General features: G+C 41.0%; 1 protein-coding gene across 1 annotated transcript; it reads right to left on the bottom strand.

Moving 5' to 3' along the window:
* Positions 1–6,909: 6,909 nt before the first annotated feature.
* Positions 6,910–24,149, bottom strand: GALR1 (galanin receptor 1). The gene is made up of 3 exons (XM_077809087.1): positions 23,451–24,149; positions 14,201–14,266; positions 6,910–7,227 (listed from the first exon to the last, which is right to left on the bottom strand). Exons 1-3 carry the CDS (start codon positions 24,147–24,149, stop codon positions 6,910–6,912), a joined length of 1,083 nt encoding a protein of 360 aa, XP_077665213.1.
* Positions 24,150–25,011: the final 862 nt, after the last annotated feature.

Genomic DNA, 25,011 nt, shown 5'->3' with positions numbered 1-25,011 from the left:
TAGAATCATAGGACTGGAAAGGACCTCAAAGTCATCTAGTCCAGTCCCCTGTAATCATGGTAGGACTAAATATTATCTAGACCATCCCTGATAGGTGTTTGTCTAACCTGCTCTTAAAAATCTCCAATGACAGACATTCCACAACCTCCCCTTCGGGTATAAACACTGGAATAAATTACCTAACAGTTAGGCAGTTTTTCCTAATGACAACCTAAACCACCCTTGCTTCAATTTAAGCCCATTGCTTCTTGTCCTGTCCTCAGAGGTTAACAAGAACAATTTACCTCCCCCCTTCTTGTAACAACCTTTTATGTACTTGAAAACTGTTATCATGTCCCCTCTCAGTCTTCTCTTCTCTAGACGAAACAAACCCATTTTTTTTCAAACTTCCCTCATAGGTCATATCTTCTAGGCCTTTAATCATTTTTGTTGCTCTTCTCTGGACTTTCTCCAATTGGTTCGCATCTTTCCTGAAATGTTTCACACAGAATTGGACACGATACTCCAGTTTGGTTGAGTATGTAGTTTAGTAACTGAATATCCAACGTGTCTTTAATTGTCTTCTTCTTGTGGCAGGAAGGTAGCACACAATTTTCAATACTAGTTTTAACTCTTCTTATTCCGTCAATTTTTTGAGATATTCTTTCCATTTTATTAGAGTTTGACAGGAAATGAAATTCTGTTTTCAAAATGTGCAAACACTCCTGTTCTTTATATAAATATTCAGCTCTCAAAACAGTCTTTTAAAATGAAATAACTTTTAGAAAGTCTTTAGCTTAATTTGTCGATGCTACATGACAATTTTTTTGCACTGCTTCTGTGGGGTGCGGGAAATCCATTTTGTACTGTAGTTTAAATGAATTATTACTCAAAGTTCTGTATTAATATGCTTAGTAAGGAATCTACTTATCAAAAAACATTTCCTGAATCTTTTTTGTTGTCTGTATTGTCACACACATACTTGCTGACTGGTATTTTGAAATAAATTACCAAAATAGTTGAAACTGGCATGATTATATTGTGTTATTTTGACAAATAAAATATGCAGAATTTTAAAATATTGTATGCATAATTTTTAATTTTGGCACAGAATTCTCCCAGGAGTGGTCTACACACAAACCTGCACCAATTAAATCAAATGAGTTACCGCGTAAGGCCATTACCAACCTTAGTCATTATTATTCCAAAATAAGAGGGGCCACACATAGACTTGCACTGAAATAACTAAATAAGCTATGATTCACACATTTGGTTATTGTGGTTCAACTGTGTTTGTAGACTAGTGCTAATGTAAGTGACATCAGAATCTGGCCCTGTGTGTGTAATTCATGAGTAATGCACAAACTTGTAGGGCTCAATTCTAATCTTATCCCAGTTTTCTATTGGTATGGCTCCCTTGACTTCAGTTGTTATTGTTTATTTACACCAGCCTAAGGAAAAGGAAACTCAGATCCACTGCATTTAAAATATTTACATTTCAAAGGCTTTTAAAATTCAGTAAAATGGCACAACAAAACTTCAATAAAGGTATTTGCATTCTGATATGAGGGCATTTAACTATGGGACTCCATCTGATAATTGGTATAGCATTGAAAATTAATCCCCCTTAACTCCCTGAAAGATTACCTTTGGGTTGTTGGATTGTTATACAAACACACTAAAACTGTTTTAATATTTCACTACCTTACAATTATGTGCAGAAACATAAATCGTACAGATGTATTTAAAATTAAGGCAGAATACAGATATCATTTAGAACAGCTGCATGGTACTTTAAGTCAACTATACACTGACACAAATACAGATTAAATTTTCTGCTCTTTCACAATTTGTGTATGTAATGAATTCACAATACTAGTACAAATACTCTAAGCTAGAAGTTCTTTGCTCTTATCTGAAAATGTATAACTATTGTTAGGCACAATATAAATAGACCAAAGTATGCAGCAGCCACGAACATAATGCAGTCTAAAATAATAACATTCATAGCGTTATCACTGTACATAGATTTTCTCCACTGTCCACACAATTTATGCATTCAAAACAAAATTTCTTTTTTGTAACATTTTAAAACACAGTCCACCTGGTGCTTATCTCTTGGAGATAGTAATGTTCTTTTACAAAAATGAGTGCCATAAGCTTCAAAAGTTAGGAAAGACATGCACAAGTTCAAAATCACTGACTATCAACATTTGAAGGACCGTCAGTTTTAACACTTCACTCAAATGTTTTATCTTGCCAAAAAAGTAAGCTGTTTTATTAAGCTAGTTTATAGCTTGAAAACCACTTTTAATGTGTTGAAAATGACTCATCTACCAAAGCCACAATATATTCCATAATAAAAACCCCTATATTAAGAGAATGTTGAAATGGCACAGTTAAGCACTCAAAAGTCAGGAAATAGCAATGTTAAGGGTGACTCCCACACCAGCTTGACTCTGTCCTCCTTTGCATATGCATTCCAATGCAGTTGCTGTTTACCTTCTCACATTATTTCTCAAATAATCCAATATAATTTTCCATTTTTTCTCTTCCTTGAGATAAACAGATACAGCATTTTCTCATATTTCTTTCTTGAATATTTATACTATTTTCACTCTCAATGATCCAGTATGTTTGTATCGACTTAGACTTTTAATATAAGTATGTATTTTAATAATTTATCGGCAGCCATGTATTATCCACTTTCTTAACCAAAAGGGGACTGCATTCCTCAGGTGCAATTCAGGAGATGAGGCAATTGCCTGTGAAGCTAATGTAGCTGAATATGTAGGTGACACTGATATGCCAGCAAGAGTTTATTATAACGTAGTGCAGTTGCACTTATTGTGTAGTATGATTATTTAAGAATAGTTTACTTTCTGATTTTCAGATAAATGATTTATGGATTTTGGGCATTTCTGTAGTAGTTTTACAAGATGCTACAGATGTGTACCTAACATGTAGAACAATTTATGATGCACTCTATTACTTTAGAGAGTATGTGATCACGTAAATAAATCCTGGTTTAATAATGCATACACACAAATTTGCAGACCTAAGGTTGAATGAGAAACCCTAAAACAATCAGAAATTATTAAATTGAGTGCTTATTTGTGCAACATTAAAGTTCTCTTAGTGCAGAGTTTTCTAATGAAATTTCAGGTTATTTTTTAAAGAGAAAAAGAGAAAAAAGAAATTCCATAATGTGAAAATATTTGACAAGAAACCATCAGCAGCCTCCCTTCCATGTGAGATCTGCAAGAGCGAGCCTCTTTCTAGAGGACTTTGGAATTCTGCAGGAGGGACCCACTCTCATGTGAGCAGGAGAAGCTGCACAGCTTTTACCTCGCCATATGCCATTTTGCCTCAACCTCTTTCTCACTGACAAAATAAAGGCCCGTGAAGTGGACTTTCCTATCCTTCCATCCACTCTGCAGAGACAAATATGGAAAGCATGATCTTGTCCTTATTCAATTTTAAAGGGGACTTGAATAGCTCCTAGTACTAAAACAATGTATCACATTATAGTTATGTTTTGAATATATTAAATGGGCACTTTAATTCTAAACTTTTTGAGAGACAGTCAGTGTGAAACAGCCTAAACAGGGTGTTTGGTTTTGTGTGATTAGAAAGTTGGCAACCCTACTTTGGCCTAATTAGAAAGTCAAACACAAATACTCCACAACTTGGGGTTCAGCCCAGCCCTGTGACTCTGGATGTGGAGTTTCACATTCCCAAAGGCATTCTTCCCACCCCCACCCCACCCCATCCCACCCTGCATTTCTGAAGCAGCTTTCTTCTAGGGTCTGATCTTGACTTCAGTGGGCTTTGGATCAGGCCCATAGCCCTTCACCTGAGTGCTTTTGTACGGTGAAGGGGAAGCTGCAGTGAAGTTTAGTGCCCAGGTACCATGCCACAGGGCCTAATTCATGTTTCATTTGTTGTTGGGAAGAAGGTGAGGGAGGGTTTCCTCCACAAAATGCTCAAACTCTTTGATCCACTATGGACCAATAATCAACAAAATTTAAAATGATTAACATTACAAGGAAGCTTTTTCCAGATAAAATATCAAATTAGATATCTTAACTGAGTTTATGTATTTATTTTACTTTTAAACTCATAAATTAAAAATGCCAGAAGCAGTGCCTTTCAAAACTGAAAGGAGATGTTTCCAAGCAGAGGTATTGTATGTTACAAATGCTGGAAGTGCTCTATAATTATGGTAGTGAGTGTGACAAAGCCTGAATACAATAAAGGGTTCTTTATCTTGATGTAGGTTGTTAACAAATGTAGCTGTAGTTCTGTCTAAATAGTCATTTTATTTTTTCAGTGGGGAAAAAAAGCAAATAAATTATGCAAAAATATAAATTAAGAGTGCCTATAGATAGCATGAATTTACATTCCCTTCTTTTGCCAGATTTTGTATTTTTTAATTACAGTGCAGTCCTGTGAAAATGTGCCAATCACAAAATTTGTAATACAGACTCTCAGAACCACTGCTCAAAATAACTTTATATCTTTATAGAAATGTTGCAAGATCTCGCCATTCTATTCACTAAGGGTTCTTATACCACCCCTCTTCACCATAGTATGCAAGCCCCTTCCAGTAGTATGTGACTAACACCTGTCACATGATGTTTGTTCCCTCTCTCATACTCTCCCCAGAGGAAGAATTATGTTTGCAGTGGAGTCTTTTGGTGGGTTTTTAAAAATATATATTCCATTTATGTATATATGTTGCTGTGTATACCATGTTAGAGAAGGCAGGTCAATGATGTATGCCGTGCAGTAGGTGGTGAGGTTTTCGGTTGCCCCTAGTTCCTATGGAAATTCGGTCCACAGTCTTAGACTAGCCCCTGAAGGAGCTGTCTCCCAAACTACATTCAGCATTTTCTATTTTAAGAACATAAGAACAGCCATACTGGGTCAGACCAAAGGTCCATCTAGCCCAGTATCCTGCCTTCTGACAGTGGCCAACGCCAGGTGCCCCAGAGGGAATGAACAGAACAGGTAATCATCAAGTGATCCATTTCTTGTCGCCCATTCCCAGCTTCTAGCAAACAGAGGCTAGGGACACCATCCCTGTCCATCCTGGCTAACAGCCATTGATGGACCTAGCCTCCATTAATTTATCTAGTTCTTTTTTGAATTCTGTTTTAGTCTTGGCCTTCATAACATCCTCTAGCAAGGAGTTTCACAGGTTGGCTGTGCATTGTATGAAAAAATACTTCCTTTTGTTTGTTTTAAACCTGCTGCCTATTAATTAATTTGACTCTGATAATGTACTTTGCATGTGGGACAATAACTCTATGCCATTTCATGTGTACTCACTTGGATATGTAACAGAGTAAGCCATTCACATACAGGAAAAAGTGAATAAATAAACAAAAGTTCTATATATGCAGTACTATTTTCTGGGAAGATGATTTCTCTGCTATGTCTGAGTGCATGAATTAGTGTGTAAATGCAGACATTTTTGTGTGAATTAAGCCATACCCTCCAGCTTGGAATTTCACTGACTTTGTCACAGCTATCTTCCACTAAGCACAAAAAGATACTACACCTGCCCTGTTGTAAACATTAAGTTTCAGGAAGAAGAGGAATGTGGCACAGCATTAACTGGAGAAAAATGTAAAAAATCATGCACGTAATATGGATCCAACCCAACTCCTACTAACGTCAATGGAAATACTCTCATTGACTTCAGTAGGAGCTGGATCAAATTTAAGCTTAGAAGGTCAGAATGTCAGTTGGTATACATTGATGTATCTGTATTAAGGACAATGGAGGTACACCACTTTACACTAGCTGAGAATCTCAAATAAAGTCAGTGGAACTACTCATGTTAGTTAAATGTCTACAGGATTGGACCATTTAATTTGTTTTAAAAATACTAATTGTATTTTTTCCAACTTAAAACTATTAAGCTGTCTGATATTAAGACACTAATAGAACTGTTGGAATGCTAATGTCAACAATTTCAACCCCCATTTAAAGCTTCCTTCAAAGAATAACAGTGTGTGTGTGTATGAACATATCCATAACTTAATGTTTAAGCTAATATATTTAGATATATATCAATAACTAGAAATGGCATATATAGAGAGACCTGAAACAAACCCTTCCCACTTCGACTACATCAACCTATGTTATGCCGCTGCTATGTGAGTGCCTTAAGCAAAATTTTATAAAGGTGTAACCATTGTTTTGTATATGCAGCCAGGCAAGGCACACAAAGTACAACCTCATGTTAATAACCTGGTGTAAATTCTACAGTTACATAGTTAGTTTAGCATTTCTTCTCTAAGTAATTATTTCAGCATATGAAAATTATTTCCGCTCAACATTTGCTTAAAAGCAAACAAAACCATTGTCAGAACCAATCTTGAAGAGATGACTGAAGTTTTAATTATCTTTGGAATCTAATCACTTCTTTTGAAATCATAGTACTGCACTATTAATTACCTATCTTTGAAGTTATCATTTCTCCCCCCCACACACACACATACACACAATTTATAGAATAAAGTATGACGTTATAGAACTGAATTAGGAATTATACACTTGCATTCTATGTTAACATATTTGTGTTATAGGTGCAATTGGAATATGCTGTACTTTAATATTTATAAATAGCAAGTTATTAGCTTTCCTACTAAATGAATAAGAGGGCTAGTACTGACATACCATTACCCACTTTTTCTGGAACATCTTTCAAAGGACAGATCTTCATTTGAACCACGCTAGACAAAGATGTCTAATATTAAGAATGGCCACAGTTATCTGATAAATGTAAGGAAATTGATTTTTTTAATTCTACCAGTTATTAAGCTAAAGCTGAAGCTGCAGCTCTTTTTGGGAGCTCATTGTGCTTTTTCTAGAAGTCTAGAAAACCCAACGTGACAGGATTTTTTTTTTAATTGTTGCTCACACATGAGTACAATTTGTAGACGGTGCTGTATCTATCCGACTTCTACTTTCTTTAACATCATTCAGAGGTGATTCGTTACCTATCTGGCATTTGAAGACTTGTTTGTAGGCCTTCCTAAAATTTTCAGAGAGGAATGCGTATATAATAGGATTTACAGAAGAATTGCTGTAAGCCAGGCAGTGTGCTGTTACTCTGAAGAGAAATGACGCTTGAGTCAGTGGGAAAACTCCAAATTCAGCCCAGAGGTGGATCACATGATGTGGCAGCCAAGATATGCCAAAAACCACCACCACCACTAGCACAGTCTGAGCTGTCTAAGGCAGGAAAAGAGAAACAAGGATGATTTATTAACACTTGAACAAACAGTTTCAAACAACGTGCTTCAAAACCATTATATAGGGATACAAAAATATTAGGAAAAAACTCATTTCTAAGTATTTACAAACTATTTTAGTTTATCGGCCATATGTATTTTATTTCATATAATGGGATTAGGTCAAGAAGAACATAGGCCCTCAAACTTCACTTGATAAACATGAGGTTCCCATTGCATGGACTGTGTGATTCAAATGGTAGGAAGCAGTATGTAAAGATTAAGGCTCCGATCAACTACTTTGTTAGTCCAGTTTTATGTCAGTGGAACTCCACTGAGTTGCAATGGAGTTCCACTGACACAAAACTGGTGTCATGCAGTGGTGATGCAAGCCCTTGAGAAATGCCATAACTTTAAATCTAATAGGCTATGTTTTCTGTGAATTGCATAAAGATTTAGGGCCAGATTTTCAAAAGACCTCCACCTAAATTCAGTTGCCACATTTTCAAAAGTGCTCAGCATCCAGCTGGCCACTTAATTTAGGTGCCTAAATGGGGACCAGGGGTCTTTTGCAAATCTGTCCATTAGCCATACAAATCCCATTAATGTTGGTGGAAATCATGGGAGTAGTGCCCAGCAATGAAAAATGATCACAATATATGTATTAAACCTGAATTGGGAAGAGGAGGCTAATATATGCTTTTGATAACCTGGAAACCCAAGCTCACCAACAAAAACAGTATTTTAGACAAAACTAACAAATTGAGCAGAACAGACTAGACCACACTACAGCTACCTGACTTCATTGTCCTTATTTTCATAAGGAGATGCCATCCATCTCCAATGATAGACTCTGTCAATGGGGAGTACTAGGATATAAATAGAGAAATGTTAGGCTTCTAGGATAATGGAATGCAACCATGGCTTGGAAAAATCATTGTCGGGGCTTTCTTTAACTTTTAGTTACTTCTTTAGGAAAATACTTATTGTTTTGCAATTGTTTGACAAATTAACACCTATTAAGTTTCCAGCAATTACCTCTTTCAATTAGTTCATTGATGAGAGACATAAGCTCCATCTTAACTATCAAATTTGTCATTCACTATTATTACATAAATAAGGTCTTGTCACTTTTTCAACATGGTTTGGTCTTGTCTGTGTAGACGGAGTCAAACCATGTTACAGAGCTATCTTATATCCCTGGGCATAGAGTTTAGTCCCATCTACTCAAGGAACACTAAACTATGTTATAACACAGAAACGGTACACATCAGTGTACATGAGGCCTAGATATTTTGCTAGGTTCTTGAATTTGGATTCTATTTACCTGTAAGTAACCAGCCACTTACTCTGAACAATAGATTTTTAGCTCAAGCTGGTAAGAAATCAATCTCATCTCCTCAAGAGAAGGTTGGACTGCTCATGAAAATCGTTTCCATTTCAGTGACAATGAATAAAAATTTCCTGCATGGGAGACTGCTAATTAGTTCTCACTCAACAGAAATGTTAGCATTAGATTTAATTCCCTTTAGCTGGAAACAGAATTTGGCTGGTATAGGAAATGTATTCAGCTCTGCCTACGAGTAACTTCACTGAGCAGCCGTAGAACTTCAGGGTCCTTCAGTCACCTTCACTCTTAACCTCACTAACACAATCATCCACACCTAGATTCTTATTTCAGTCGTCCCAATCCATCACATAATATCCATTGCCTTTGGAGATACAAAAGCTCCAGGAAACTATTCAGTAGATTCCACATCAGGGTCACCTAATCAACAGAGCAGAGTTCATCTGCTAAAGATGAACCTTCCCATGCCAAAGGGAAAACTCTTTCAGATCCACAAGTGATGATGGAATAGCTGGGGGAAATAAGAAGAAACAGAAGATCTTCAATGATCTGAAACTCAAAAAAGAGTCCTATAAAAAGTGGAAACAAGGTCAAATTATGAAGGGTGACTATTAAATAACAACACAAGCATGTAGGGACAAAATTAGAAAGGCCAAGGCACAAAATGAGATTAAACTAGCTAGAGACATGAAGGGTAACAAGAAAACATTCTACAAATACATTAGAAGTAAGAGGAAGACCAAGGACAGGGTAGGCCCATTACTCAATCAGGGGAGAAAGACAATAATAGAAAATGTGGAAATGGCAGAAGTGCTAAATGCCTTTTTTGTTTCACCAAAAAGTTTAGTAATGACTGGGCATCTGACATAGTGAATGCCTGTGAAAATGGGGTTAGGATATGAGGCTAAATTAGGGAAAGAACACGTTAAAAATTACTTAGACAAGTTAGATGTCTTCAAGTCGGCAAGGCCTGATGAAATACATCCTAGAATACTCAAGGAGCTGGCTGAGGAGATATCTGAGTCATTAGCAATTATCTTTGAAAACTCAAGGAAGACAGGAGAGATCCCAGAGGACTGGAAGAGGGCAAATATAATGCCAATCTATAAAATGGGGAATAAGGACATCCTGGGGAATTACAGACTAGTAATATAATGCAGCAAATAATCCAGAAATTAATTTTTACACACCTAGAAGATAATAAGGTGATAAGAAACAGCCAACATGCATTTGTCAAGGCCAAATCACATATAACCAACCTAATCACTTTCTTTGACAGGGTAACAGGTCTTGTGGATAGGGAGAAGTGATATATCTTGTCTTTAGTAAGGCTTTTGATACTGTCTCACATGACCACCTCACAAACCAACTAGGGAAATATAGCCTAGAAGGAGCTACTATAAGGTGGGTGCATAATTGGTTCCCAGAGAGTAGTTATAAATGATTCACAGTCAAGCTGGAAGGGCATATCAAGTAGGGTCCCGCAGGGATAGGTCTTGGGTCCAGTTCAGTTCAATATCTTCTCAAATGATTTAGAGAATGGCATAGAGAGTACACTTATAAAGTTTTCAGATGATACCAAACTGGGAGGGGTTGCAAGTACTTTAGAGAATAGGATTAAAATTCAAAGTGATCAAGACAAACTAGAAAACTAGTCTGAAGTAAACAGAATGACATTCAATAAGGACAGATGCAAAGTACTCCATTTAGGAAGGAACAATTAATTGCACACATACAAAATGGAAAATGACTACCTAGGAAGGAGTACTGTGGAAAGGGATCTGGGGTTTACAGTGGATTGCAAGCTACATATGAGTCAACAGTGTAACACTGTTGCAAAAAAATCAAATCCCATTGTGGGATTTATCAGCAGGAGTGTTGTAAGCAAGACATGAGGAGTAATTCTTCTACTCTACTTCACACTGATAAGGCCTCAACTGCAGTACTGTATCCTGTTCTGGGCATCAGACTTCAGGAAAGATGTGGACAATTGGAAAAAGTCCAGAGGACAGCAACAAAAATTATTAAAGGTCTAGAAAACATGACCTATGAGGAAAGATTGAAAAAATTGGGTTTGTTAGTCTAGAGAAAAGAAGATTGATGGGAAACATAATAAGTTTTCCTAAAAGGTTGTTACAAAGAGGAGGGTGAAAAATTGTTCTCCTTAACCTCTAAGTAAAGGACAAGAAGCAATGGGCTTAAATTGCAGTAAGGGATGTTTAGATGAACATTAGGAAAAACTTCCTAACTGTCAGGGTGGTTAAGCACTGGAACAAACTGTTTAGGAAGGTTGTAGAATCTCCATCACTGGAGGTTTTTAAGAACAGATTAGACAAACATCTGTCAGAAATGGTCTAGTTCAGTGGTTTTCAACCTTTTTTCATTTGTGGATGCCTAAAATATTTCAAAAGGAGATGCAGACCTCTTTGGAAACCTTAGACATAGTCTACGGACCCTCCCCCATCCCTCCCGCCCCCCCCCCCCAAGATCTGTAGACCACATGTTGAAAACCACTGTTCTATGGTAATGACAACCTTTCTGAGATCCCTTAAACATAGTCTGCAGACCCGCAGGGGTCCACGGACTACAGGTTGAAAACCACTCGTCTAGTTATTACTTAGTCCTGCCTTCAGTGCAGGGGACTGGGCTAGCTGACCTACTGAGGTCCCTTCCAGTCCTACACTTCTATGATTCTATTTAGTGATCATCCAACCAGTCATACTCCACAGCACTCTATCCTAGACTTGTCTTACCTCTGCACACACTCTCCCATTGTGCCCTAAATGCGTTCCTTCAAGCCTAAAGCCAGATCCATCTCTTCTGTAACTTCACTGGCTACAGTGGGATTATGTTATGGATAAATTTAGCAACTAGCATGAAATAACCCATGTGTTTGATCCTAGAGTAGGAAATGAACAGGATTCAGGCAACCTATAGTCTCTGGGGCAGATCTTCAGCTGGTGTAAACTGTCGTAGAGCAGGGGTTCTTAAACTTCATTGCACCGCGACCCCTTTCTGACAACAAAAATTACTACACAACCCCAAGAGGGGGGACCAAAGTCTGAGCCTTCCCGAGCCCTGCTGCCTGGGTGGAGGGGCCAAAGCCCAAGGGCTTCAGCCCCAGGCAGGGGGTCTGTAACCTGAGCCCTGCTGCCCAGGGCTCAAGCTCTTGGCTTCTGCTTCAGCCCCTGGTGGTGAGACTCGGGCTTCAGCTCTGCGCTCCAGCAAGTCTAAGCCAGTCCTGCTGACCCCTTTAAAATTGGGTTGTGACCCACTTTGGGGTCCCAACCCACAGTTTGAGAATCGCTGTCAGAGTATGTCACTGTGTCTGACAATTTTCACAGCTGAGGATCAGTCCCTCTGTTCAAAAAATAAAATATGTTTGTGAGGGGAATGGACACCAAGAGACACCTCTCCCAAGTCTGTTTCTAGAGGCAGTAGTAGGGGATAGGAAGGACAAAATGGAGCAAGGAAATTTTTGCAATATTTTGAAATATTTGCAAATAATGAGCCAGGTCCTCAGCTGATGCAAATCAATAAAACTCTGCTGATATCAATAAAAGTGTGCTAATTTACACCAGCACAGAATCTGCCCAATAAAAGATCTGTCTTAATAAAAGATTACAAATAGGACCCTTCAATTTAGGAAAAATTCCCACTGGGAACTGAAATATTGTCTTTATCACGCATACATTTTCAGTAGGAAACAAAAAGGTAAATAAACCTACAGATTTTTTTCAGAAATTTTTTTTTTTCCTGTATATATGACATAAAGAAAGCACAGTGCCCTAACCCTTTCACTACGTTAACATTTTGATACAAAGCAGAATGATATGGATAATTGTATACCTGCTCAACTTACTAAGAGAGATTTGTCTCTGACCTTATTTACACCCAAGCAACCCCCTACCCCCCAATCCCCACCCCCCCGTGATTTTAGTTCGATGGCAAAGAATTTAGGGCAGATTTTGTCTCTGTGTCTCTTAAATCTATCATGCTTAAGATACTTGATATCTGTGGGATGCCTAACTGTGCATAATGGTTTGACAATCCTTGCAACATCTGTTTTATTCCATTATCCCTCTCAAGCCTAATTCCAAAGTTTACCTTTACAACATTATCAGTATAATCTGCAACCAAGGAAACACTACAGGGCTGCTCTTATTTATTTAATGGGATGGCTCTTAACATTACACATAAGTAAATAAAACTACCTGAAATATAATTTCAGGAAATATGCTAATTCTAATATGTTAATGCTAACGTTTTGTGTGTGATCAATAAATATACAAAAATAGTATTCTAGGAAACATTTATTTTGCATTTAACTTTTTTCTTAAATATGAAAGTCTAATTTAAAAATCCATTTATGAACTCCTTAATCAGGCAACACCCATTCATTTGAATACTATGAGAAGCATAGGATTAGGCCCTAAATGCAGAATGAAAATGAACAAGAGTTCTTGTTATTTAGAAGAAATAATAATTTAAAATAGTATATATTTTTTCAGTATGGCTATGTAAAATTGTATTGCCAACCCCAAGCATTCAACTGTCATTAGTTGGGTCCCAAAAACTCATGAGATTGATTTAAACCAATTATATTTTTCAAACAATAATATTTTGGTTAATTTTGTTTGCCTCTGGTTTTTGAGCCCTTAAGGTACATAAGGGTACACTTTTTATTTTTAAATTAAAGCTCAGATTCTCATATAACCACATGACTCCAAGAGCTGAAGCTTTAAAAACACCAAAAATCACAAGACATAGGATAAAATCACAAAAGTTGGCAATTTCCTGAATCTTTAGTAGTTATATCATAGGCCCCAATTCCACAAAGTACTTAAGTACCCTGCTGAATCAGAGATTAAATACCTAATCCTCTTAACACTGTGCCTCTAAAAAAAAAAAAAATCTTGACCTGTGTTCATAAATATAGAAGTCAGGCAGGAAACTCCTGATTTCAAGTCTGCTCAGAATTAGAACTCTACATGGCTCCTGGTGCCAAGTCTGCTCAAAATTAGAATTCTACATGTTGTATTACCAGACAAATTCACTACGATACAGACCCTTCTACACATTCCTAAAGAACAATATTAGCTTTGTGATTTAAAGATCTTTTCAAAATTTTATTTGCAGTATTAGTAGTGGGTGTTTAATTTAAGCCCTGAACAGCAGAGAATAAAAACAGTTTTCATGCATGGCAACGTTTTAAAAGAGGATCAGGAAGTAAAATAAACCTTATTTAGAATGTTCATCTTAAAAACCAGAAATTCTTCGTATTACATCAAAAATTACATTAGCAGAAAAAATTTACAAGATAGGGAAAACATACAGGAGAAGTGAAAAGTACATTTCTACTAGAAATACGTCTGAGTCACACTGATTGGTTCTGGATCTGGTTTTCACATCCTCAAAAGTTCAAAGTATAAAGATCTAGAATAGTGGCTTAGCCCATTGTAGAGACTAGGGGCCAAAAGCAAAATTCAAATCTAGCTTGAGGTTTGGATTTTAAACCCTCAATGTTCAGGTGTATTTAGATTCAAGTCCATCTCTATGTTATACCTTTGGTAACAAGCAACATTACATTGAGAAGTTAGCATGCTTGGTAAGGAAAGCAATCTACCTTTTTCTTGGATGCTTCTGACTTCTTTGACACGTTTCTCAACTTTTTATGCAGATGATTAAGGACCTGAAAAAGATTAATTTGCGTCTTGCATTTAACGGCTTTTAAAATTAAGGGACATGTTTCAAAATTATGCTGTCCGATATTGCTTGCAAATGTTGATGTATCCAGTCTACACATTTCAAAAGCGCATGCTGTAATATCTAATATGCACCCATGGGAATCAATAAATATGAAGCACATAAGTTATTTAATTCTAATGTAAAAAACAGATGCATCACATAACAAAATATACATGGCAGTGAACCCAATCTGCCAATAAACATAAACCTGTTCTACAGTCATTTGTAACTGGCAATCATTTTTCTTCCATAAAAATGTCTATGTTTATGAATTTAGGATGACTTTCTTTGCACATAAAATAAAAAATGTATATTTTGAACCGTAGCTTTCCTTAGTCTTCTGCATAATTTGCATTCAGCAGCTGGATATTTGGTTAATATAATCACGCCTTGGAGCTGTCTGATTTTGAAGAAGGAAACTAAAAAGGTTTTTTTTATTAATTTATACAAAAATGTGTCACAAGTGAAATATGACCTTTATGCAAGATTTGCCATGACTTGTCATGTATCTATAGTAGGTCAGTTTTTTATTCTGGCAACAGAATTGACTTGTCATTAAAGAGAAGCTTCGAAATTGTAACAGAACCTTGATAGTTCACGCACAAGATTTTTGGGTAGTGTAGCAGGAACATATTTTGGCTGCAACCATCATTCGCTCTGAAATTAAGAGCATCTGTAGGACAGGATCTGAAGAAAAAAAATTGTGCCATGCAATTGTTTATGGAAAAGTATACAAAAAAAAGAAACATTCAATAAAATGGAAAGGTGGCAAATTCAAATATGCAATTAGACTATGGAACTCATTGCCACCGGATGCCATGAAAGCCAAGAATTTAGCAAAATCAAAGGAGGGATTGCGTATTTATATGGATAACAAGACTATCCAGAGTCATAACAGTACATACTTTTACAGAGTTTTAAAAGGGATAGAAAACCACATGCTTCAGGGTTTATAAACCAATCTCAATTTAGAGGTTAGAAGGAGACTTCCCTGGGGGCAGATTATCCCATATCTGCCTATTGTGGTGTCTTTTGCCCCTTACTCTGTACTATCTGGTTCTGGCCACTTTCAGAGAAAGGATATTAGATAAGATGGATCACAGATGTGATCCAGTATTAATCATATGTTCTGAAAAATGTATCTAATGCAGTGGTTCTCAACTCTGGTCCACCGCTTGTTCAGAGAAAGCCCCTGGCAGGCCGAGCTGGTTTGTTTACCTGTCGCGTCCGCAGGTTCGTCCAATCGCCTCTCCCACTGACCATGGTTCGCCGCTCCAGGCCAATGGGGGCTGCAGAAAGCGGCGCAGGCCGAGGGATGTGCTGGCCGCCCTTCCCGCAGCCCCCATTGGCCTGGAGCGGCGAACTGCAGCCAGTGGGTGCCGCGATCAGCCGAACCTGTGGATGGTGGCAGGTAAACAAACCAGCCCGGCGCGCCAGGGGCTTTCCCTGAACAAGCGGTGGACCAGAGTTGAGAACCACTGATCTAATGAGTCAAAAAGAAAAGGGATATATTTCTGAATGACAATGGTCACTTGAGGGTGAAGAGAACAGATGTAAAAGACTGACGGATACCTGAAAACATCAACTGAAGACAATTTGTATGTAAATCCAAGGCTAAAGGTTAAATACATTAGAAGTGTATTAGTTCAGCAGTATATACATACCAACTGCTTGATCCTGCATTTTTTTTGTACATCTCAATCTCCATTCTTCTGCATCTTCCTGACATGACTCAAACTGTCAGTAGACAAGCCTGACCCACGAACAGCATGAGAGAGACACATAGATTGGGCTTCACTGAGTGTGGTCTGGATGAACCCCCAGACCTCTCCACCTCAATAGTAAGGAGACCAGAGGGCAAGAACAGCCCTTTTCCCAGACTTCCATGAGAAGAACTCCTGGGTTCTTGTAGAGAACCTGGGGCAATGATCTTCCTTCTCCTGACTCCTGCTCCCCTCCTCTCACCTGGGCAAAGGGAGGGAAGAGAAAATCCTGGCTGCTTCTGCCAGAGTAATATACAGAATAAGCAGTTTCTAGCAAGGTATGAGTAGGAGCTGGATGGGGAGGATGAGGACAGTGAGTGGTGAATGTGTGGCTGACTTTGGAAGAGAGTAAGAGCAAGTGAGAGAGAAATGAAAACCATTCCCCCGGTTGCTGCTTTAGACTAAGATCTGGAGTAGTGGCCAGCTCCACACTACTTGAATAGGCTATTTCCTCCAGGTAGTTAACCCCTTGAACTTTCTCCATTTTGGATTAGGTACTAATTTCACAAACCCACCACATGCAGCCATCTGACTAGTCAAATTCTAGCTTTGTATGGGGGGTTCACCAGATAATCTGCAGTCCATGTGCAGAAGTTGGATGCCCCTATTCCAACACCACTGAAACAAAGCAGACAATCCACACATGACAGGAGCTGTGGAGGAGTGATATGTTTATGTACGTATACTCCAAGATCAACCAATGGCCTCTGTACACACTATTCCTACTTTGGACCAGAATGCTCCCAATGAATGATCCCTTGCTCCTCTATTACTCACACTCATTTCAATCGGATCACTTTAAAAATATGATACTATTCACTGTGAGCAAGGGTGGCAGTGTCTGATCCTTTTTTCGGAACAGATTGCGTGAAGTAGTGGTTTGTGGGCTATTGTCAACCACAACACTGGAACACATGAATGTTCTTCTTACAGCATACACTGAATATGGATTTGGTGGGGTCTATTATGCTATTTTCCAGATGCCAGTCAGGATTTGACCCCAAGTAGTTTTGAAGACATCTACTTCTGCATTTGTAGCAGGTGGTAACACTGCAGGATTTTTAGGAAAAAAAACCTGTAACATGCAGAAATGCATCCAAGTGAGTTTGGTACCAAGATTTAGTACTCCATCTGAGCTCAGAAAGCTAGCTGAAGTGAAGGATCACTTCTTATTTTTTTAAGCAGCCTGGAGAACATAGCTGATTCACACAACTAAATCCCCACTCACTTAGCTGAAAATGTACTCCATACTCTTTTCTAACAAGAATTTATATGTCAAAAGACTTAAAATCTGGAAAAACAATTCCTTACATAAAACTTTTCAAGCTCCCAGCTTTCATGTACCTATTGTTTACAGATCATATTTTGCTCTCAGGACAGGATAAAAGGGAATAAATTCTCCTGATTAACCTGAGGTTTTGCAGGGTCTTTTATGACCATAGCGGTAGAAGAGTCTTAAAGCCATCACTGAATCATACTGGGGGGGGGGGGCACAGCACGGGGGGAAGAGAGAGAAAGAGAGAACATGGTTTAAAAGACCCTGCTGCTTTTGGTATATATATTTCCACCAAACAACATACAAGCATAAACACTGTACAGTTTTAAAGCATATTTGATTTCTTGCTACTCACAGCCACTTCATTGGTTACACTTTCATTATTAGTAGCTCCTGGAAAGATCCATTTAAAATAATGCCCCTAAGTAGATTACACAACGTAATTATCTAATAATAATGACTGTATCTTGATATATGTAAACATTGCATTCTGAACCACAATTTGTCATATAAATCTTATTTACATTCAAATGTCATTGTCAGCAGTGCCATGGTTATGGTACTGGGACCAATTCAATTACTACAGCAGAGCCTTTCATTCCATTCTACTTAGTACTGTGTCACTACAACTATTATAGATTTTATTTATTTTTATTTTTCTTGGTGGGCCTGGGTTATACCTCTTCCATTAACATCCTCCTGCTAAAACTCGGGATACAAGATTTCAGTCCAGGAACATTTTTAAGCTCATTTTTATGTTAGGACTCCTACGCTGTGTGATTTATATTTTTAACTGAGTCTATAAATCAAAATGAATTTCCGCAGTTCAGAATGTTCAGGATATTAGTACATAATGGAGACTGGTTTCTCTTAGTATTTCTAAAGGCAAAAGTAAAAAATAGGGCAGTTATTAAAATGGATAAGTGGACAATAATCATTTTGGGGTATATCCTGCCACATGAGTACTCCCATCAAAGTCAATGACCAAGATTTTTAAAAGTGACTAATATTGTAGTTACCTTAGTTTCTGGGTGCCATGATTTTTGGGTGCCCAACATGAATGAGCCCTGGTTTTCAGAGGATAGCTTTAAGCTTTCTCAACTTGGGACCCAAAAACTGAGTCACCCAAAATCACTAGTCACTTTAGACTTCCTTGGTAAATGGGAACTGAAGATGCTCAGGACCTCCCAAAACAAGCTTTGGCACTTTGCAGGCTTGAGCCATTGGTCCTTAAGTGGCACTTTTTAATGTACAATCCTATAGTAACCTCATAATAGTATATACAATAAATTGATATGTAAATAATAAAAGAAATAGGTAATCTCATGACAAATCACACTTACTGAAAAGAGCCATTTCAAGCTACCCATCAAATAATATGCACTTAATTTAATACTCACTACTGAACTATTAAATAGTTAATCACTGCTTATAAATCTCATTACATGTGAATGCCAGCTCTGGTTTTCTCTGGGTTTGCAGGAGGACAGATTTTAGAAATACCCATCACTGTTTCAGTATTTCTGTAATTTGTAATGGTGCTGTTGTCTCTCAGAAAGAGCTGTCCTTTTGCTAGTACTTCCCAGTAGGATGTGAATTCTCTGATAATGTAATTTAAGACAGAGGGAATGCAGCTAGCTTGCCATTTAAATGCATAAAAAATGAAGGAAATTACAATTTACATAAAAAAACAAGAACTTGCCTTACAACAGTCCTGAAAATGCCATATATTCAAATACAGAACTGCATTCCCTTTGTCTTAAACTACATTATGAGTAGACTGAAGCTTCCTTATTATTACTATTTCACAGATCCACAGCTGGCGTAATTAACGTAGCTCCATAGAAATCAATGAAGCTACATCAATTTTTACCAGCTGAGGATCTGACCTAGTAATATGCTCTACTTTATAACTAAATGTAGCCATTGATGTACCTGTTATATTACACAGCAACTTTCCTTTCACACTGTGTGTACTGGGAAGCCAAGATGTCATGATTGTGTTTATTTCAATAGCATTCTATGGTAATTTGCTAAATGGAGCTTCATGATGACTCCTTTGCTGGACATATACTATCACAGCTCTGGCCTTGACAAATTTAAGACTGAAACTCTGTCATTGATTTATTGCCATTCCAATCTTAACCTACCCCACCCCCTGCTCATCCGAATGTGCCAAAATACTGCAGATGGAGTTTTGTCAATGACGTTACAGTCACAGTAGGAGTGAGCCCTTATGTCGCAGACAGATGCCAAGTGCCTCCTGGAAAGAGCTGAGTTTATTCAGTTCTCACTGCTACAAACTGAGGGTGGTGAGCATCTCACAGAACTGGTCCCTCAGGGCTGGATCCTGACTTCAGCGGGAGCAGGATTAGGCCTGTCATCTCAGACCCCTTCAATTCCTAACCAAAACAAGGGTGAAGTAAGGACAGCCTGGTAGCGAGTTAAAAATGAGGTTTCAGCTGCAACTTTGAATTGCCTTGATTTCCTGGCTGTGACAACATTTTACTGTTAATAAACATACATTTAATTAGTTTAGTTAACCCCTGTTTCAGGCTATTTTAACTTGACCATAAAAGATTTGCTCTGGGCATAAACTTGATATTCTGGGACTCAGATTTGAAGATTTTTTTTAAATCATATTCTTTATATTAATATTTATAATAAATAGTTATTTTTATAATCAAAATGGTGTGTTTATATTAACTTTAATATTTCAATAAAGTCTGTTAAAAAACAATCCCTTTTAATTTTGTTTTTAAATTCTACAAGTAAAAATTTATAATTTTAAAAATCATTCACACTTGTTTAACTTACAAAACTTCTTTCATGTAAAAAACAAGGGTTTAGAGGCCATAAGTCAATATTGTGAATGATGCTCTTTTGGCTATAAAAATTATTAATACTTATTCATTAAAAATTAATGTTTAAAAAAGGCATCTTCTGAGCATGTCCATTAACACTTTCCCCATATCTGTTAATATCTTTATTTAAATATGGTGATGATCAAATCTATGGTATTGGTTTCTTCCCCTCAAATCTACTCAGTGCACACAGTAACTCCTATTACAGACAATGAGAAATCTACCTACCACACAGAGAAAAGAGAACTAAACCTTTGTGGGCTAATACTAATTTTAATGTTTTGCCTTTTTGCCAGTTTGACACCTCTGTCACTTTAAATGTTGTTTTTGCTCTGTAATTTAGAAACTTTGTCCTTTGAATACAAGCATATTTCAAAGTGTTTTAAAATGCACGTTTGCACTCTATCGGTCCTTTTTCCACATCACAATTAATGAATTTTTACACAAACTATATAAATTATACACTTCAACCCCCTTGGAAACATGTTTGCTTTGGAGGAACTGATCCCTCAGCAAGAGAGCAGATTTTACTCACATGAGCAGACCTATTAACTTCAATGCAATTTACTGTAGTGAGTAAGAACTAAGGAAGCGAGTAAAGGTTTGCAAGATCTCAGTAAAAAAACTGTCCAGTCTGACGGAATTCAACCTGTTCTAGATTCTGGAGAACAGCAGTCTGAACTGGTGCTTCCTTCAAAGCTGCAGAAAACAATGGTACAGAAAATGGATCATTGCCTGAGCGAAGAAGTGGGGAGAGTGAGTGTGTCACAGTTCAGCCCTTTTCATCAGAAACTTGCTCATCATCAAGTGATTGCTTTCTGGCAGCAAAAGGCATGATCCTGAGCCCCCTGAAGTCAGAGGCAAAGCTCCCATTAACTTCAGCTGATGCAGGATGAGGCTCCCTAACAAGCGGGTAGCGTGCCTGTTGCTCTTAGTGTCTTTTAACTGGACATTAAGAAGTAAGTGGTAGAACGGGCATCGTACGGATCAGGACCCCAGTAATAATGTGGCTGCAGGGACGGTGCAAGGATATTTTTGCACCCCAGGCGAAACTTCCACCTTGCGCCCCCACCCCCCCGACAACCTCCGAAAACTAGTAAACTTAGCATTATAAACAGCCTGTCCGAACAGGTAACGGCTGTTGTAATGTTTCTTTTTTACCTTTAAGGCATTTCAGTTGTTTGCCATTGCCTCTGATGGTGTCCCATTCAAAGTCTTATTATTGTGCAAAGCTAAACAATTGAGCCTTGCATTGCACCACCAGCCAGGTTAGGCAGGGTGACAAATCCCTCTTACCCCAAACAGCCATTATCCCCTGGTGACTCATTTCTACCCCTAGTCTGTAAAGCAGACTTTTAAGGTAAATACATTATTCCTTCAATATTACCCATGCACACATCTCACAAAGATTCTCACTCTTGACAAGTTACCAGCCTTGTGTAGATCCCTTCCACGTTCCTCTTTGTGGGTAAGTGCCCTGTAAGACACATGCAGGGTGCAGTGTTTGTCAGGCCTGCGGTGACAGCTGTTTGTGAAGATCAGGGGGCCCTTTGCCAAGGGATTCTTGTGTCATAGTGAGCTTGGGGTGGCTGACAGTATGGGGCAGGACACTGAGGCTGGTGGGGCAGGTAACACGCACTGGGCTGAGGGGCAGGCGGTGCCAGGATGGGGCAGGGGTCAGCCTGTCAGTCTCCAGCGCTCGAGCCGCGCCAGGGCCAGCAGCCTCTTCACCTCGGAGTCTCCTCCGCTTCCCCAGGGGCCACCCCTCCTACGCTTCCCGCCTGCCTCTGCTGCTGCAGAGGCTGCGCCACCCTGGGGTCGGGCCACCCGACTCCCCCAAAGCGGCGCCTGGTTCCTGCTGCTCTCGGCCGGCAGGTGCAAGGCCCCAGCTGAGCGTGGCCCCTTGCGCCTCCTCCGCGGCAGCGCCCCCAGCCCGTGTCTTCCTGGGCGGCCGCAGCGGCAGCAGCCGGGGAGCCTGAGAGAAGGAGTGGCCCCCGGGCAAGCGAGGGAGACTCCGAGGTGAAGAGGCTGCTGGCCCTGGCGCGGCCCAAATGCTAGAGACTTACAGGTACCTGCCCCTGAGCAATAGTGTAAAAAAAAATTGGGGGGCATTGCTTTTTGGCGCCCCCAAATCTTGGCGCCCCAGGCTGCAGCCTAGTTCGCCTAGTGGTTACACCAGCCCTGTGTGGCTGGGTTTTATTGAAGTGCAGCACGTTTTAACTTATTGCAATTTTTTTTTAATATGTTAACAACTTTGCACACTGTTGCATTTTGCTCAGTTCGGAGCTCATCACCCAGCAGTACGGGAAAACACAGAAAGTGTTTATCGCAGCTGAAATGGAGATTTTAAAAAGAAGTTTTTTTCTAAAAAAAATGAAAACTAGCAGACAATATGCCCACTATTGGCTATACTATACCTCCTCCCCACATTTACTGCTGAACCCTCGGACCCACACAGGTGTGAGGTTCCCCGAAACACCTTACAACTGGACATTCCTAGCCTATAAATCCACAGTATAACTCCAGCCACACTTAACTCGCTTTGAGTGTACCCCCACTCCCTTACACACACCGAAACTTCAACCCCTCCCATGTTCTTACTTCTGTACTCTCTTCCCATGCACGCAGCCCAAAACTACCCCTCATAGCCTAGCCCCCTGCTACTGCACCCACACACAGACCAGGTAGCCCACCCATCTAACTTTTGCAGATGCTAACACCCTATACCCCACCCTGTCCTATAGCTATGCGTCTACCCCTTCCTCTATTCAATCATCATTGTACTTTTTCGTCTACGCACACAAACCCTATACCTAAACCCACCCTGTAACTATACCCCGTATACACCTACACACTTTATACCAGCATCCCATCCCTGTACTATACCCCCATACACACATACACCCTATAGCTACATCCTATAGCTAAACCCCACCCCTCTAACGTACCCCAAACTCTCACACCCCCTTAAGGCTACACCCCACTTCTGCAACTGTACCCCAAACTCTCACACACCCCCTAAGGCTACACTCCACCCCTGTAACTGTACCGCAAACTCCCAGCCCCTCCCCTGGCTACACCCCACCTCTGTACCCCAAACACTCACCTGCCCTATACCTACGCCCCTGTAACTACCACATACACACCCCCTATAGCTATCCCCCTTGTAGCTGCACCCCGTACACCCATCCCCTGCACCCTCGACATCCTCCCCCTCGCACCCACCTTGGCGTAGCAGAAGGAGATGAGCAGCAGCGGCAGCAGGTAGCCGAAGACGAAGGTGCAGACCACGTAGACCTTCTTGTGCCGGGGGTTGGGCCACTGCTCCCAGCAGAAGGTCTGGTTGCTGGCGTCCCGGTGGAAGAGGCGCTGGTGGTGCGCGACGGGCGAGGCCATGGCGATGGAGAGCGCCCAGATGAGCCCCACGCCCAGCAGCGCGTTGCGGGAGACCCGCAGGACAGAGGCGCGGCGGGAGTGCACGATGGCCACATAGCGGTCCACCGACATGGCGGAGAGGGTGAAGATGCTGACCAGCATGGAGATGGTGAAGAAGTAGTGGATGAACTTGCAGATGAAGGCGCCCAGCACCCAGGTGGGCAGCACGTAGACCGTGGACTGGAAGGGGATGCAGAAGAGCAGGTAGGCCAGGTCGGCGATGCTCAGGTTGAGGATGAAGATGTTGGTGGTGCTGCGGGGCTTGCCCGGCTTGCTCCTGGCCAGCACCGTGATCACCAGCGAGTTGCCCAGCACCCCCAAGGCGAAGATCACGCCGAAGACGATCAGGGTGAGGAAGTTCTCGATGCCGATGCCGAAGAGGGGCTTGGTGTCCTGCTCCTCCTCCGAGAGCCCCGAGAGGTTGAATTCCCCCCGGGGGGGGCCTTCGCTCTGGTTCAGGAAGAGGATCGCAATCGCCTCGGGCTCCATGGTTGCTGCGGCTGACCCCCCCCCCCCCCCCCCGCCCACCAGCGACAGCCGGGGAGGGTGGAGGAGAACAAACAGCGCCCTTGTCCTGCACACGGGTCCCGCGCCTCGCCCCCAGAGACCCCCCGCCCCAGGCCCTGCAGCTGCGGAGGCCCCGAGGGAGCTGCGCTGCGCTGCGGGCCTCAGGCGCCCAGCCAGAAGAAGGGGGCGGAGGCGGGGGCAGTTTGCCGCCGCGCTCACGGAGCCGCGAAACTTTCCGGTGCCCGGAGGCTGGATGGCATCTCGCCTCTGCTGCTCCCCGGGTCAGCGCCTCGTGCGCGGTGGGGGCTCCCGGGCTGCGGCCGGCCGGGGCTGGCTCACCCACGCAGGCACCCGCCTCGGGGATTTGCGGAGCGGGGTGGACAGGGGAGCTCCTGGGGGAGCCTTGTGGTCAAATGCGCCCGCAGCGGCGCTGCCCAGCTCCGTCCCCTTCGCAGTTCCGCCACGGCTGCGGGGTTTGGGCTCCCACCCCCTCTCCCCAGCGCGGTGCCACCAAAGGGCAGAGCCGGAGAGCGGCGCTGGGCGAGTGTGAGGGGACCTCAGCCGTCCCTGGGAGCGCAGCAGCCTCCCTCGGCCCTCCCCGCTCCTCCACCTCCTCCCCGGCCAGCTCCTCCCCGGCTGGCCTCCCGCGCGCTCTCCCGCCGCCCGGCTCCAGCGCGCTGCCTCCGCCGAAGGGAACGTGCCGCCCCGCCGGGCTGCACCTGGGCGCAGCCCCCAGCTCGCCACAGCAGCCGAGCTAATCGCGCCGCTACTGCGCCGGCAATACACTAGCAACCCCTCCTCTGCCTGTCAGCAACCCCCCTGCCAATCCAGAGCCAGGACAACT

Source organism: Eretmochelys imbricata, chromosome 2 (assembly GCF_965152235.1).
Source record: "Eretmochelys imbricata isolate rEreImb1 chromosome 2, rEreImb1.hap1, whole genome shotgun sequence".
Taxonomy (NCBI): Eukaryota; Metazoa; Chordata; order Testudines; family Cheloniidae; genus Eretmochelys; species Eretmochelys imbricata.
The sequence above is the reverse complement of the archived record's forward strand: the minus strand, read 5'-3'. Positions and strand labels throughout refer to the sequence as shown.